The 16,219-nt window shown below is 46.7% G+C and overlaps 1 protein-coding gene across 1 annotated transcript in view; it reads right to left on the bottom strand.

The window, feature by feature from the left end:
- LOC147700485 (NXPE family member 2-like) overlaps positions 1-16,219 on the bottom strand; it is a 194,110-nt gene that overhangs the window by 12,013 nt on the left and 165,878 nt on the right. Inside the window, exon 5 of the mRNA XM_086928426.1 lies at positions 15,034-15,234. Coding sequence (XP_086784552.1) covers positions 15,034-15,234 — 201 coding nt within the window. The remainder of the gene's footprint in view (positions 1-15,033; positions 15,235-16,219) is intronic.

Genomic DNA, 16,219 nt, shown 5'->3' with positions numbered 1-16,219 from the left:
CGGGTATCGAAGTCTCCATATATCTCTGAAACTGTCGGCCTCTTTAAGCTCAGTCAACACTTGTGCGGCCATTTTCCCCTGCTCTGGCACGTCCACTGAGCGGTCCAGCCAAAGATCTAAGCAAACATTTTAATCACCACCCCAAATCACATCAGCTGGAGGGAAGGAAGAAATATGCCACCACATATCATTGAAAAAGGCTGAATCATCGATGTTAGGACCATATTTATTCACCAATAGTACAGCCATGCCTCCCATTATGCCCAGGACCAGAACCATCCTTCCCTGCTCATTCACCTCAGACCTAAGCAATGTGAACGTGGTACCTGTTTTGACTAAAATCATCACACCATAGACTATCAATTCCCTACATTTTTTTCTCCGTATGTTTGGTGAGATGCGTTGCCTGGAGAAAAGCGACCTGCACATCCCGCCTATCTAGAAATGCTAACACATTGCGGATCTTTTTTGGGTTGTTGAGCCCGCATACATTCCTTGTCAATAACTTAACAATACCACCTGGACCTGTGATGAGCCATCATCCCAGTTTAACCCCCCACACTTCCCACATCAGAGAGTCGTGTTAACAAAGAGGATGCATATTCACTGCACCATGTCTGCCGGACCTCCCCCCCTTCCCCACCGCCCCCCCCCACTTCAGCAGCCCCAACTTGCTAAAGATATCCCAATTGAACACAAGCAACCCCCTCCCCCCATAAACATAGAACCCAATGAAAGAAACTGGGTACACCCATTAGGGATTGCTAGAGTGCATTCAACCTCCCTATGGAAGGGGAGGAGGCCGATCTTGTCTTTCGTGGTGTATTGACAGCACAGTCTTTGTCCCAAGCCCATAGGGCCACAGCCACATCATCTTTTGACAGTACATATGTGATCAGCAAATCGTGGGACCTTGATGTGATCCTCCCTGTGCCGGGCCTTTCACATAGGATTGATCAGTTCTGGCGGGCCACCAACCACCCAGCAACCCCCTGAGCATGCAGACAGCAACCTCCAGGCCACCACCATTCACTTACATTTAGAAAACGCATACCAGGACTTACTTTTCCTCTTCATCAGGATTGTTAGCGGTTTCACTGCAACGCTTTTTCAATGTTTTAGCTTGGTCCATCGCATCTTTCGGCCATTGTGGCTGGCACCCCTGTGGCACAGGCAGCCGCTGCTTGCCACCACCCAGCCAATCGTGTATACACCACTTTTTGAACCAAATAGTGTAGTCCGCACATATGTATATCTACTGTAGCGCAGAGAGCCACCACAGCATAGCCCGCAACTACAATTCCTTATCCGCAATCACAGGCCTCTCACAACGTGATGCACACTTTTGGGGTGCCGAGCCGAGAGTGGCAACTGCCATGTTGTTTTTCTAGGGCCGGTCCGCTTTATAGCAAAATTTTGGCACATCACAGCTTTTGCAGGACCGCAAGCTACTTTATTCTAGAATGGCGTCCCTAACGGTCGCGATGCCTCACTATATGTGGCTGTCATTCGACTCATTGCAAAGGATTGTAGTCCGATTTTGGGTCGGCCGTCAGAGCTGCACTAATGATGTATAAAACAAGGACCCCTGAGCAGAGAACTAACTGTGCTCCTAGGTCAGGGATAAATAATATATGTAAACAACAACCTAGGCAGACATAATGCTAGTCAAATGAATATTATAAGGGCAAGGGACCATTCTCAAAAATAAAGTTAAAATACATTTTATTGGCAACACATCAATAATTCATATAAGACAGTTAAAAATAAATATTTAATAAAGCAAAAATTGATAAAATAGTCCAAAATAACTATATATGAAGTAGCAACATATAATACAACCAATATGCACAAAAAACGATTAAAAATTAGTTACACAATATAAAAAACAGATATACGTGGCACAGAAGTGATTAATCTCGACGCACGTTTCGGTGACCAGCTCCTTCTTCAGGACAAGCCACAAAATAACCTGAATAATAATAAACAGCATATATTCAACGTCAGGTAAATGCATAAAATAGTGTGTTGACCAAAAACAAATTATTATAACATTCCAAATCCCAGATTTCGTTATGTTTACTAAACATTTTTTAAAAAGAAATCAAAAATTATACATCAACATAACAGAGAATTGGTCGAAGGCCCATCTTCAGACAAGTCTATATCATTAGTAAATATGAACATTCATAATAGATTTCTGTGCTCATTTATCCTAAGCCAGTTAAACTGGGAATATAAGTAAGGATTCAGTATGAGTTACAAGAGCAAAATTAGGAGTTCCAGGCATATATGCCAGCAATATACAGATTAGAAGACTCCTTTCAAACGTGTATATGAAGATCTTATAGAGAATTCTCAGTTTAAATTTCTGGGACGCAGATGGCAGTAACCATTGATGGAGTTTAGTGACTGACTGAGATCTTTACCTAAGCGCCATGCTGAAATATTCGATCTTTTAGTGGACAAATCCCCTGATATATATTTCATTACTGAAACGTGGATGAATGACGATCTAACAACTATCTCTAACTTAGCACTCCAGCCTGGTTTCTCGATCACCCTAATTAATAGGGCGTCAAGAGGAGGCGGTATTGCTGTAATTACTAAAACTATCTATCCTTGCTCGTTTGACAAAACTAATCTTAAAGGGGCTGAATGTGGATATTTTAATATTTCCATTAACGCCCACTTTACTTTTTCGGGCCTACTTATATATAGACCTCCTGGTCCAATGGGTGGTTTTGATACGTCTCTTCTGGAGATTGTGGAAGCCTGTGCTATGAGATCAGCTAACTTTAGCATCTTGGGTGACCTCAACCTCCATTTCGAGCTGGAGCATGAACCAATGATCTGTAATTTGATTACGGATCTAGTAGCCTTTCCATCTCGTCCAATTAGTCGTAGGTCCCACGCACACTGGAGGCCATACGCTGGACCCTATCTTTACCAACATTGAGTCAGCTAGCTCCCCTGCTCCTATTTATTTATTTATTTATCGCAATTTTTAGAGCGCATCAATTACCCATACGGGTGTCTCGGCGCTAATGTTACAGAACTTCACTTCAGTTGGGGTAGAATTTAGGAGGTAAACAGCCAGGTTTTGAGGCTTTTTCTAAATTTTAGCAGCGTAGGGGCAGTTTTAATATGGAGTGGCAGAGTGTTCCATAGTTTGGCAGTTGCGATGGTGAAGCATCTGTCTCCCCAGTTGGTTTTTTTTGTCCGAGGGACTTTTAACAGGTGGGCTGATGCTGACCGTAATGTTCTCTGATGTTCCACTGGGCAGAGGGCTTTTTTTAGGAACAATGGTTCGGGACTGTTCAAAGTTTTGTAGGCTATACAGAGTGCCTTAAACTTTATTCGGCTCCTGATGGGGAGCCAGTGTAATTTTTTGATGTAAGGGGAGGTAGGGGTGAATTTGGGGATGGATAGGAGAATTCTGGCTGCGGCATTTTGTACCGTCTGGAGCTTATTAATTACCTTTTCCTGAGCATTCAGAAATAAGGAGTTGCAATAATCTGTTCTGGAGAACACTAGGGTACTGATCAATGTTTTACCGGCGGATTGTGGCAGATAGGGGAGGAGTTTCTTTATTCTTTTTAGGATGAAGAAAGCAGAGGATACCACAGAATTGGCGTGGTGGAGGAACGTCAATTTGTTATCAAAAGTGACTCCCAAATTTCGTACCTTGACTACTGGCTGGGGGGGCGAGCCCATCTGTGATGGCCACCACTGTGGGGACCAGGCCGGCTGCAAGCTCCCGAATGTCATCACCTCTGTTTTGTTGGAGTTCAGCTTGAGGCAGTTAGATGACATCCAGGAGCTTATCGCCTTCATCCCTTCTTGAAAATTTGCTGCGACAGATGTTCCGTCATTGTGCACTGATAGCACTAATTGGGTGTCGTCAGCATACGTTGTGAGGGCAATTCCATGGGATTTTATTACTCTCGCCAAGTCCGACACATAGATATTAAAAAGTGTCGGACTTAGCGAGGAACCCTGTGGAACTCCGCAGGGGAGGGAGAAAGTCTGGGAGGTGAAGTTACCCATCTTGACTGTTTGTGGGCGGTTAGCTAAAAATGAGGCGATAAGGTCTTTGGCCTTGTCTCTTATGCCTAAAGCTGAGACACGGTCGATCAGAGTGACATGATCGACCGTGTCAAATGCAGCGGAAAGGTCCAGTAGTATTAGGACCGCCGCGCCTCCTTTGTCCATAGCTGTTCTGATCTCATCTGCTGCCTTGAGCAGTGCAGTTTCCGTTCCATGGCCCTGCCTGAAACCGAACTGAGTGTCGTCTAGAAGATCGTTGTCGTTGATATATTTGGAGAGTTGGGTATTCATTACCTTCTCGAAGATCTTAGCTGGGAAGGGAAGGCAGGCGATGGGTCTATAGCTAGCAGGGAGAAGAGGGTCCAATGTTGGTTTCTTGAGGAGAGGTTTAATAATTGCCTCTTTCCAGACCGATGGATAGATGCCTGTAGAAAACATGGCGTTACAGATAGTAGATAACGCGGGGGAGATGGATTCTGGGATAAGATTCAGAATAGCTGGAGGGCATGGGTCTAGGGGAGATCCCGATTTAGTGCTAGTTACCAGATGTCGGATTTGTTCTTGATTAGTCGGATGAAAGGATATGAAGCTGACATTATTGGTTGTAGGAGGTGATGTCAGGGGGGGGAGAGAGGATGAATGGGAAAAAGTTGAAAAAATGGAGCTAACCTTATCCTCAAAGAAGCTAGCCAGATCATCTGCTAGGGATTGTGAGCCTTCTAGTCGTGGGGCAGGTGGATTGGACAGATGGGTAACCACCTGAAACAGTTCTCCTGCTGAGTTTTTTGCCTGGTTGATTTGGGCGATGTAGTAGCGACTTTTTTCTGAGTTTATAAGTTTTTTGTAGATGGAAAGAGCGTTTTTGTAGTTTGTTTTATCAATGGGGTTGTATTGCCGGCGCCACTTCCTTTCAAGGTTCCTACAATGCTGTCTCTGAATTCGAAGGGGCTCTGTAAACCATTGTGCTGATGGTAATTTCCTGTTTCGGCGTGAGTTTTTAGTCGGGGCTAGTTTGTTGCATGCCATGATTAAATTGTTCAAATAGTTAGAGGAAGCCAGGGTAGGGTCCTGCTCATTAGGGATGTGGGTTTCTTGCATTATCTCAGATAACTGAGATAGGTTGATATGTTTCCAGTCTCTATAAGTGGATTCTGAGACGGATGTGGGCGGGGATTTAGTAGGGCTCACTTCGATGGAAAAGCAGATCGCTGAATGGTCTGACCATATCAGAGGGATTACTTGTGTAACGGTTATTTGGGGGTTGTTGGTAAATAGACCGTCCAGGGTGTGGCCTGCTTGATGAGTGGGAGATTCTACTATTTGCATCAGGCCGGCGGCAGCTAGATCCATGATTAGCTGTGTGGTATCCGGGTCATTGGAGTTTTCTAAATGAAAATTAAGATCGCCCAGTATGGTGAAATATGGGGAGCCTGCGGCCACTTCAATTATATTTCCTAAGTGGGCTAGGAACTTGGATCTCGATCCCGGAGGTCGATAGATTAGCATGCCCTTGAATGATGATTTAGCAGAGAGGCCTAATGTGAAAAGAAGGCCTTCGTATTCGGGGCATGTAGTTTGTGCCGTGGAGAGTTTGATGTGGTCTCTGTATATTATGGCTATGCCTCCACCTTTTTTTATGGGTCTGTCTAATCTGCACACATTGAAGTTGATAGGGGTGGCAGCTTTGAAATCTGGACCGGAGGCTTCGTCCCCCCAGGTTTCTGTAATAAACAGAAGATCCAGTTTATAGGTGTCTATTAAATCAGCAATTTCAAGCTTGTGTTTGGGAAGCGATCTTGCATTTATGAGTGCTGCTGATATTGGGCGTGAGGCAGTGTTGGTCGGTTTGTTAGTGTCCAAAATGCAAGTAGGACAGTAGTGAGGGCCCATGAGAGGATTGGTATGCCTAAAACAGGGAGGGACATGGGGCCGTTCTGCTACATGTCTGAGGTTGAGAAGTTCGGCAGCGGTATAGATGTATCTTACCGGGTTTGCCGCCCGTGGTGGAGTTGAAGCGGCAGGGGAAGTGGACCTTAGCCCGTCCTCGGCGCGGACGAGCGCAGATGAGCTTGCCTTATGCGCGCCTTCGGCGCGCAATCGGCGCGCCCGCTGCGCTCGTCCGCTGCGCTTCCGGTTGCAGCACATGATTTATTGGGCTTCAGCTGACATTGGAGGGGGTGTGGTCAGCGCGAGTGGGCGTGTCAGCCGAATGGGAAGTCGGCGTTGCCCTGGCAGCGGTGTGCCGCGTCAGCCCCGAGTCGGCTTGGCGGTGTGCTGCGCAAATCAGGTACACAACAGGAATATTAGCAGTTATTTAAAAACAAATCACAGTGCTAAAATGCTAAACTCCCGGCTTCCGCCTCAGGAGTGGAGTTCTGAAACGCTTGCTCGTATTCAGCGCGCGTTTAAGTAGAGGCAGGGGGCGTGGTCAGCGCGAGTGGGCGTGTCAGCCGAATGGGAAGTCGGCGTTGCCCTGGCAGCGGTGTGCCGCGTCAGCCCCGAGTCGGCTTGGCGGTGTGCTGCGCAAATCAGGTACACAACAGGAATATTAGCAGTTATTTAAAAACAAATCACAGTGCTAAAATGCTAAACTCCCGGCTTCCGCCTCAGGAGTGGAGTTCTGAAACGCTTGCTCGTATTCAGCGCGCGTTTAAGTAGAGGCAGGGGGCGTGGTCAGCGCGAGTGGGCGTGTCAGCCGAATGGGAAGTCGGCGTTGCCCTGGCAGCGGTGTGCCGCGTCAGCCCCGAGTCGGCTTGGCGGTGTGCTGCGCAAATCAGGTACACAACAGGAATATTAGCAGTTATTTAAAAACAAATCACAGTGCTAAAATGCTAAACTCCCGGCTTCCGCCTCAGGAGTGGAGTTCTGAAACGCTTGCTCGTATTCAGCGCGCGTTTAAGTAGAGGCAGGGGGCGTGGTCAGCGCGAGTGGGCGTGTCAGCCGAATGGGAAGTCGGCGTTGCCCTGGCAGCGGTGTGCCGCGTCAGCCCCGAGTCGGCTTGGCGGTGTGCTGCGCAAATCAGGTACACAACAGGAATATTAGCAGTTATTTAAAAACAAATCACAGTGCTAAAATGCTAAACTCCCGGCTTCCGCCTCAGGAGTGGAGTTCTGAAACTCTGAGACCTATTGCCTGGTCGGATCACTCAATGGTTACATTGTCCTTCTGCACATCTACCCCCAACAACTGTAAAACTCAAACAGTCACACGTAAAAGACCCTGGCGCAAACTCCGTTTTACGGATTTCCAAGCCCTTCTTGAAAGTGATCCTTTGAACTCCTTTTCTGATGTCGACTCAGGCTATGACTCATTCTGTACTTGGCTTTCCCAGGCACTGGAAAGGCTCATTCCAGAAACCTGGTGCACTAGACGCACTCGAGATGCCAATCCCTGGTATGACGTGACTTTGGCAGGCCTCAAAAAGACCTGTAAACGTTAGAACGCAACTGGAGGAAAGAATATTCCAACGAGAAAAAAGCTGACTACCTAATGCAACTTAAACTTTACCACAAAGCTATTTGTAGAACGCGGGCAGCATATTATGCCACTGAGATAAACACCAGCCCCAATCCTGCTAAAGTGATTTTTTAAATCCTAAAGGAACTCAACACAAAGAAATCCGCTGTTAATGTTATTACCTCAGTGGCTCATTGTGAAGAAATAGCTTCTTTCTTCGTGGAAAAGATCCGGGGCATCTACCTGGCCTTCACTGCTGAAATCCAGCCCAGAGGAGGCTTGGATGCTATACCTAGCTCTGTTTCTAGGTTATATATTATCCACGAAATTTCTACTGAAAGATTCAATCAGCTCACTAAGCTCATTAAATCGGGCTCCCCCATGGACCTTCTTAAGCCTGCCCAATTCCGAGACTCCTCCCTGTGTTGCCTTGCTCCACTACACAGTATAATTAATGCCTCCCTTTCCTCCGGGGTGGTCCCAGCCAAATGGAAACAAGCGTGGGAATCCCCCATACTAAAGAAGCCTACCTTGACCCCCAGAAGCCCGAAAGCTATAGACCCATATCATTGCTCCCTTGGGCCACTAAGAGCGCTGAGGCACATGTTAACACCATTCTTACTAATGTCTTAAACATCAATAACACTCTGGAAGACACTCAGCATGGATTCCGTGCTGGTTACAGCACGGAGACAGCAGTCCTGGCTATGACGGAGCACCTTTGGGCCTCCCTGGACATGGGCCAAACAGCGGCACTTATTCTATTAGACCTGAGTGCCGCGTTTGACACCGTGTCCCACCAGATCCTGCTTCGCCGGCTCGAAGAGGCCGGGATCACTGATGTGGCTCTTGCCTGGTTTAGGTCATTTCTGACCAACTGGTCTTTTCGGGTTTCCACTTCTCCCTTCCTTTCCAAGGCTTACTCTATTGAACAATGGTCCCTCAGGGCTCGGCCTTGAGTCCCACCCTGTTCAATTTGTACGTCCAGCCACTGGCTGCCGTCGCTAAAGCGTGGGACCTTAACATCGTGTCCTACACTGACTACACGCTGCTAGTGGTTGCTTTATCGGAGGGAGGGGACATGGACCCTCTCAAATTCAATTCTGGCTTGGCTGCTGTAGCAGAATGGCTTACTGCAAACTGTCTGCAGCTTAATGCCGCAAAGAAGGAGGTGCTATTGGTGGGAAAAAAACTGAACTTTGGGGTGATCACTGGTGGCCTTCCAATCTGGGAAAAGCTCCGACACCTAAGCCAGTAGTCAAAAACCTGGGAGTCTGGTTAGACCCTGCTCTTAGTTTTACCACCCAAACTAAAAAAGTGGCCGCTGCATGCTTCGGAATTTTGCGAAGTTTAAAAACTATTTTGAAATTTTTCGACCCTGATACCAGACAAGTGATTGTCCAATCTATGGTGCTGTCCAGATTGGATTACACGTCCTCTCTGCTTCTTGGGACCAACAGAACAGAAACGGCCCATTTGCAACGCGTTCAGAACGCGGCTGCAAGAGCTTTAGTAGGCCTGCCCCGCTTTAGCTCTACTTCCAATACTATTCGCAAACTACATTGGCTTCCAGTAGCCCATCGAATACAATTTAAGGCCTTATGCATCTCTTTTAGAATCTTAAGACAGTATACCCCCAGAATGCTAAAACCTCTACTGAAGATGTATGTGCCCACGCGAGCCCTTCGCTCCGGTCAGAATCTGGTTGAAATACCCCGATTCAAGCGCAGTAGAGCTGGTGGACGGTCTTTTCGGTATCTAGCAGCTAAGCTATGGAACACTCTACCAATTCAGCAAAGCCATTAAAACTTTCTTATTTCCTTAATTTCCGGATGTCTCTTTCTGTTCTCTGTTGTGTTTTTGTTTGCTGGGGCAGCTGTGTGTTCTACAAAACCCCATAACATAACATAACATAACTTAGCGATAATGCGTCCTGAGTCTATGCCAAAATTACTTACTTTATTCTTTATAAAGTGAGGGGTTGCCAAGTCATATTGTTTCAAGTCGGGATAAAAAGTGAATGTCGATAATTTATATTTGAGGTACGAATTCCAAATTTCTTTTCTGTTGGCCAACACACTATTTTATGCATTTACCTGACGTTGAATATAAGCTGTTTATTATTATTCAGGTTATTTTGTGGCTTGTCCTGAAGAAGGCGCTGGTCGCCGAAATGCAAGTCGAGACTAATCACTTCTGTGCCACGTATATCTGTTTTTGTATATTGTGTAACTCATTTTTAATCGTTTTTTGTGCATATTGATTGTATTATATGTTGCTACTTCATATATAGTTCTTTTGGACTATTTTATCAATTTTTGCTTCATTAAATAATTATTTTTAAATGTCTTATATGAATTATTGATGTGTTGCCAATAAAATTTATTTTAACTTCATTTTTGAGAATGGTCCCTTGCCCTTATGATATTCATTTGACAAGCATTATGTCTGCCTAAGTTGTTGTTTACATATAAGAGCTGCACTAATGTGCAGCCATCTTGCAGTGCGCCCTCTAGCGCCCCTGGGGGATTAGATAACTTAAGTGTAAGTTAAACAAGAGTGTACCTGAAGGCTAGAGGGGAGTTAGGGCAGAAGCTGAGGAATGAAGGGTGTTGGGTCAGGCAGTGAAGAGGGAGCTGGAAGTCTGCAGGCAAAACACAAGCACTGATAGCAGGAAGGTACGCAGCTAAACGATAGGGAAACTATCATACATAAAAGCGTGTCTGCTCCTCGAAAATGATCTCTCTGTGAGGTGAAAAGATCATAAACGAAAGCAAAGAGCAGATGAATCTCACAGAGTTCTGGGAGACGCCCAGCAGCTGCCACGCAGAAGGGGCACCAGGTGGGTCTGTGTGCCAGAAGCACAAGCCTTGGAATCGAAAGGGCGCCCTGGAAAGCAATGAGAATCAAGACAACAACAGAAGACAGAACAACAAGGAACAGAACAAGGAACACCAGACAGAAACTGGGCTCAGCCAAAAGCAGGACTAGAGTTAGTGTCAGGAACAGAACTAGGAGTAGAAACAAAGCCAGGAAGAACTGCACTCATACAAGGCAAGGCAGAAATATGCAGACAAAGAGGAACACAGAATACAAGGCCAGGAGTCTGCACAGAACAGGGAAGATCAAGAAGAGCGCAGGCAGGAGACTATGAACTACGGCAAGCACAGCAAGAGAGATGAAGGAAAACTGGAGACAGAAACAGGAGACTATGACCGATAGATAACTCAAGAGCAGATGTGCATGAAGACTAGGAACATAAACAGGAGACTGTGAGCTATGGATAACACAGAAACAGAGACACAGGAAAAGTAGAGACAGAAACAGGAGAAAATGAATTGTTGATAACACTGGAACAGAGAAGAATTAAAACTAGGGGCAGGAACAGGAGATGATGAACTCTGGCTCAGAGATGCAGGAAAACAAGGAAAAGAAACAGGATGTAGGAAGGTGGAATCTGACTGCATGGTTGCCCTCACTTTTTCCCTGGTGTTTTGATGGTTTTTGACTTAGTTTGCTGGGAACCTGCTGTTCAGGTCCCCAGTCTAGCTCCTTCCTCTCTAAACTGATTCCATGTACTTTAGGTACACTCCAGATTGTTACTGGGGTACCCTTGTGAGTCCCTAGTATATGGTACACTAGGTACTAAGGGTATAGGTACCCCAGAGGTCTACCATGAGCTGCAACATGTATTATGCCACCCCTGGGAAGCCGTCCAACATGAAACCATAGGACTGCTACGGCAGCCTGGGTAAGGTGGTGCATGCACCCCTTACTGAGATATAGGTTGCCTATATCTACCTGAAATCATTACACATAGAGACCTATCAGTCACCCCCATAGTAGGCCTTATCAATCCTGAAGGCAGGGGGTTGGTTTCGTGTGAGAGGGTGCCCATGCATGATCAGGGCCCCTATGCAGCCTTCAGAACCTATTCTCTGGGGCTGTTCTGTGATGCAGCCAGACCATATACTCTTAAGTGCATTATATCCTCGCTGTAAATGCTAACTTTGGAATGGCTGCACAGAAACATGTTGTGTTTGGTGGCAAACACTTTGGAATCCTACCTCCACTGCCAGTCCTGGCGGCGGGGGTAGAATTTCACCCTTCTAGAGGAAGAGACATGTACACACGACTCTGCCCGGTAACCAATTTAAAGAGCCCTGGCATCACAAATTGGATGCTGCAGCCACAGATACGAGTCTGGCCTCCTGCTGCTGACCGAAACTCCGACAGGGGAGGCCTGGACAATAGGTTTCTGGTCACAGGGAGGTGTAACCACCTCCCAGACAGGCTTTTGTCTATTGGGGCTGGGTGGGTGCACTCTGAGAGTGCTTTGAAGTCTGCACAGGGGGTACATTTGGTGTCCCTGTGCATAGTCCAGTTCAAAACGGTTGCAGGGGCTACCAGCCCCTGCTCTGGCACGAAACTGGACAAAGGAAATGGGTGTACCCACCCCTCTTTTCAAACACTCCCATAGGTGGGTCCCCAGACTATGTCCAACCCCTCTCTTAGGTATAAGTGAGGAATCCCTGGCAATAGGTCTTTAGATATCCCTAGACTAAACTTGGCAACTGAATCCTAGAACTTCGACGCTCTACTCAAGACTTGAGGACTGAAGACATCTCCCTTGGGGTCAAGGAGTGACTCCCCTGCTTGGCAGGCACCAACAAAGCATTTGTAATTCTGCACCTCTGAAGCTCATGACGGACTCCAAAGTATCTACAGCCCAGGAAGAAGATTTCCAGACTTCTCAGAGGCCGACCCGAGTCCCCAGCAAAGCTGAGACTAGCAGCCCTCGTGAGTGACGTGGAACCCGAACTCCTGGACAGCTTCCATTGACTTCTCAACGTCTCTTGAAGTTGTGCTTTGGGTTACATGCAGCCCAAGCCCCGAGCATCATCTGCATCGAAGATGATGAGCCTACACTCCACGAGTGTTCCGTGAGCCCGCTTCTTGCATTTCCGCTTAAGGCTCCTTCATGATCCCTGGTCTATCGACTGGTGGGTCCCTGTGAAAGCAACTCTGATTTTCCTTGGGCTTCACTCGTTGCTCCAGATGTGCCCTGACTCCCCACCACATGGTGAGTCCCTCGGACCTTGCTGGTCCACACACAAGCATCTTTCTCTTTTCTGCATGGGTTGCTGTTGCCAAGGCTTGTTGAGTCCAATCCGGGCACTGAGACCCTAGCACTCGACATCCTTTGTGGGGCAGCTCGATTCCAGATCATGGTTGTCATGGACACCTCCTGGTCCTCATGGCTGAAGAGTCAAGCTTTACCTTCTTCATCTGAAATCACCTGACATCGGTGGGCATTCGTCTACCGTTCCCCTGGTCACTGGCTAGTGACCCAGACTCTGTCCCATCTGCTTTCAGGTTCTTCTCATCTTCGGTCCAGGCTTGGATCACTATGGACACTTTCCTCTTTGACGGCAGCAGCACTTTGAAGCAGATCGCCATTGAAATCAACAAAGATTCCAGACACCAAAAGACACCTATGCACCCGGTTTCCCTGGGTGAGGTAACTTGAGCACTCCGGTGCTCCCGTGGGTGTTGGCCCTAGAACCCCTTAAGACTAAAGGGGTTTGCTCAAAGTCCTCCTCTAAGTATCCCTTTTCTTTAAATTTCCAACCGCAACTTTCCCTGTTGAAGTTAACGGTAATCTGCGGCTGTGTTCTCACACTGCACGAGTCCCCCTGTGGGTCCCCTGTGTCACTCCCTTGGGTGGTTACTTGAGGCCCCAGCACTTCTACAGGCCCTATGCCTTGTGTCTAGCAAAGTTGTGGTTCTTATACCACTTTATTGATATATCGTTTGGTCCGCCCCTAGGGCTCAACATATATTGTGCTAATTTATTGTGTGCTAATGAGTTTTCTGTATGTACTTTTGCCTCTAGCCTCATAAAGAGACTAGTCTGGTGTGTTTAGAATAAATACATATATTTTATATATATACCTGGTGTGGTTCTCCTTTCATTTGGTCATTCACAAGATTATAGACTGGTAAATCAAGCAGCTTTACATTCCTCTAAGACTTAGCCTGAAGGCTGCTCTCCACAGCTACCACTATAAAGGTTGTCTTAAACCTACCATCAATAAGGGTCATTTGGACTGGTGCAAGGTGCCCACTAGAATAGCGGACAGCATATGCCAGGCCAACTTCTCAAACAGGAGATGTATGAAGGTAGGATCTGCTTAAATGTTACCCCCACTTGCTTGATGTGATGCTGTTTCTCACTAGTCTGACTGGGATCCTGCTAACAGGACCCAATCTCTCTGCTTTCTCCCCTAAATTGTATGGTAATTACTTAGGTACATCCCAGATTGGCTACTTGGTACCCTTACTAGTCCTTGGTACATGGTACTAAGACACCCAGGGCCTAGGTACCCCAGTGGTCCCCCATAGGCTGAAGCTTGTATTGTGCCACCCATGGGAGACCATTCAAACTATCTCTACAGGTCTGCCATTGTAGCCTGTGTAAACTGGTGCTAGCTCCACTTATGAAAGATATAGGTTTCCCAGGGGAGGGGCAACGAGGAGAAATATCTTTATTTTGCCTCGTTGCTTCCGCTTTCTAAGTGCGCTGCCATCTGCAGCACAATTAGAAAGAGGAAAATGCTTCTGATGTGTTCCTTTCTTCACAAAAACAATCCTGCCTACAATGCAGGCACCCTTGCACCATGGCTGCCTGTGTTGGCGCAGGCAGCACATTGTGTGCCAGCATAAGGCGAGGAGGCAGCAGAATGGGATTCAGTAGCAACGTCCTTTCCTGGACCTCCTCTTACCTTCCAACCTACACCAGTTTGCCCACATGGTCACCTCCAGGTCCCCAATGATCCCTATCACTGCTGGAGTGCCCCAGGGTTCCCCTGTTATCCTCAGCCTCTGCATTGAGCCCCTTAGGGTTCTACTCACAGAGACCGTATCAAGATTCAACAATGCACCCACAATACACAACTCTACTTCACGCATCCAACACAGCAAACCCTGTCTGCGTCTCATCCCTTCCAGACCTGGATCTCAAGCCCCTCCCTGAAACTCAACCCAACCGAGGCAGAATTTCACCTGTTTGCAAAGAACATCAAGCCAATAATATTACAAATGACACCAACCTTGAGGGCTTTGAGGCCCACTGTTCACCCTATGCCAAGTCACTTGGAGTCGTCCTGAAAACTAACCTCGCCCACAAAGAACAAAGACAGCCTGGCAGCAGATCTCAGTGAAACCTGTTTCTTCCAGAAAGTGACTTCAGAGCTGCTGTTCAAGCCCTCGTACACTTGTATCTGGATGGTGGCAATGCCCCACTCCACGCCCTCCCAGGCTCCACTCTGGCATCCCTTAAGGGCATTTTTCAATATCTTGCAAAGCGTTGTCCGGTTGAGGCTCTGCTCATATCTGGCTTCTGCTTTGCTGCCTCCCTGGGTATTCTGAAACCAATATTGAGTCTCTCTTACAATGTCACTCTAGCTGGATGTGGTGCAGGCACCAAGGTTCCTCTCATTCAGCCTATGACCAAGTTTCACCTACTTTTGGCAGCACTGATCAGGAACGTCACCCACTGCTTTATCGTCGAGTCCTCCATGAAATAGAGGGTCTTCCCCTTCAGGCAGCTATTGATCTGGTCCTGTGTCCTGAACCTCTTCATGGAACAGGAGACTGGAGTCCAAACATCCTGCAAAACGAAGCCTCCAGGAAAGGCTGGCCACATCCCGATCTCGCACTTCGGTTCTGGAGAGGTGCTGCTGTGACCTGAAATCATATGAATGACGAGAAAGTACATTTTCATCAATTCTCATTCAACATTTTCTTTTGAAATAATTTCATGGTGCTGTGACCTTTTTATGTTATGAATTGTTTTATGAAACCCAAGCATGTCATTCCTTAGAGCCTGAGAAATGGAGAGCCGGACAGCACTCTGATTGGAAAGGGAGAGGAACATTATGGACTGCCTGATCCTAAAATATTGTACAGAGAGGCCTGGCTACAGATACAGTATGTCACTTCCTGTCTTAAGGTTCAAAGGTCTTGGACCATCCTGGGCTGCTGTAACTAACCATTCACAGTGTCACTCCTTGTCTGAAGCCACAGAGGTCTTGGATCGTCCAGGATCCTGCACTGGAGCGTTTCAGGCCACTCCACTGAAAGTAGACCTTGGGCCTCATCATGAAGCGCTGCTCTGGCTCCGCACAGTCGACGGTTCGCTCCCTGATTGCACCCCATGAGACTTAGAACAAATGTGGAGTTAAACCTTACTTCCCTATAAGAACACGGGGGAGTCAAAGATCTCTCAAAACAAACTCAAACAAGCATTTGCAATGCAATAGATCTCACACTTGCGAGAGTTTGAGCTTTTGGTGTTGTAAATGATAATGTCTTTTACCTATGTGTTTTGGTTTGAAATAGAGCGGATGTACGTGGAGTGGAGTGGAATTAAGTGGTGTGTGTAGTAGAGTAGGGTCTGCTTCCAGTGGTCACCCCCACATTTTGCTGTGATTTTCTGGTTTTTCGACTTTAGACTGGCTGTGGCCCTGCTAATCAGGACCATAGCCTAGCTGTTCTCTCTCTAAGGTAAGGTAAGGTAATTTTATTTGCACAGTTAATTAAAACCAATGCAATGCGATACAAAATATGAAAATTAAAACACAATATAAAATCACATATGTTTAAAATTATCATTGTATGAACATTTATGTTCTGTTCTTAATGATTGTAA

The sequence above is a fragment of the Lissotriton vulgaris genome, chromosome 7, assembly GCF_964263255.1.
Source record: "Lissotriton vulgaris chromosome 7, aLisVul1.2, whole genome shotgun sequence".
Classification (NCBI taxonomy): Eukaryota; Metazoa; Chordata; class Amphibia; order Caudata; family Salamandridae; genus Lissotriton; species Lissotriton vulgaris.
Note: the sequence above shows the minus strand (reverse complement) of the source record. Positions and strands in the feature narration are given on the sequence as shown.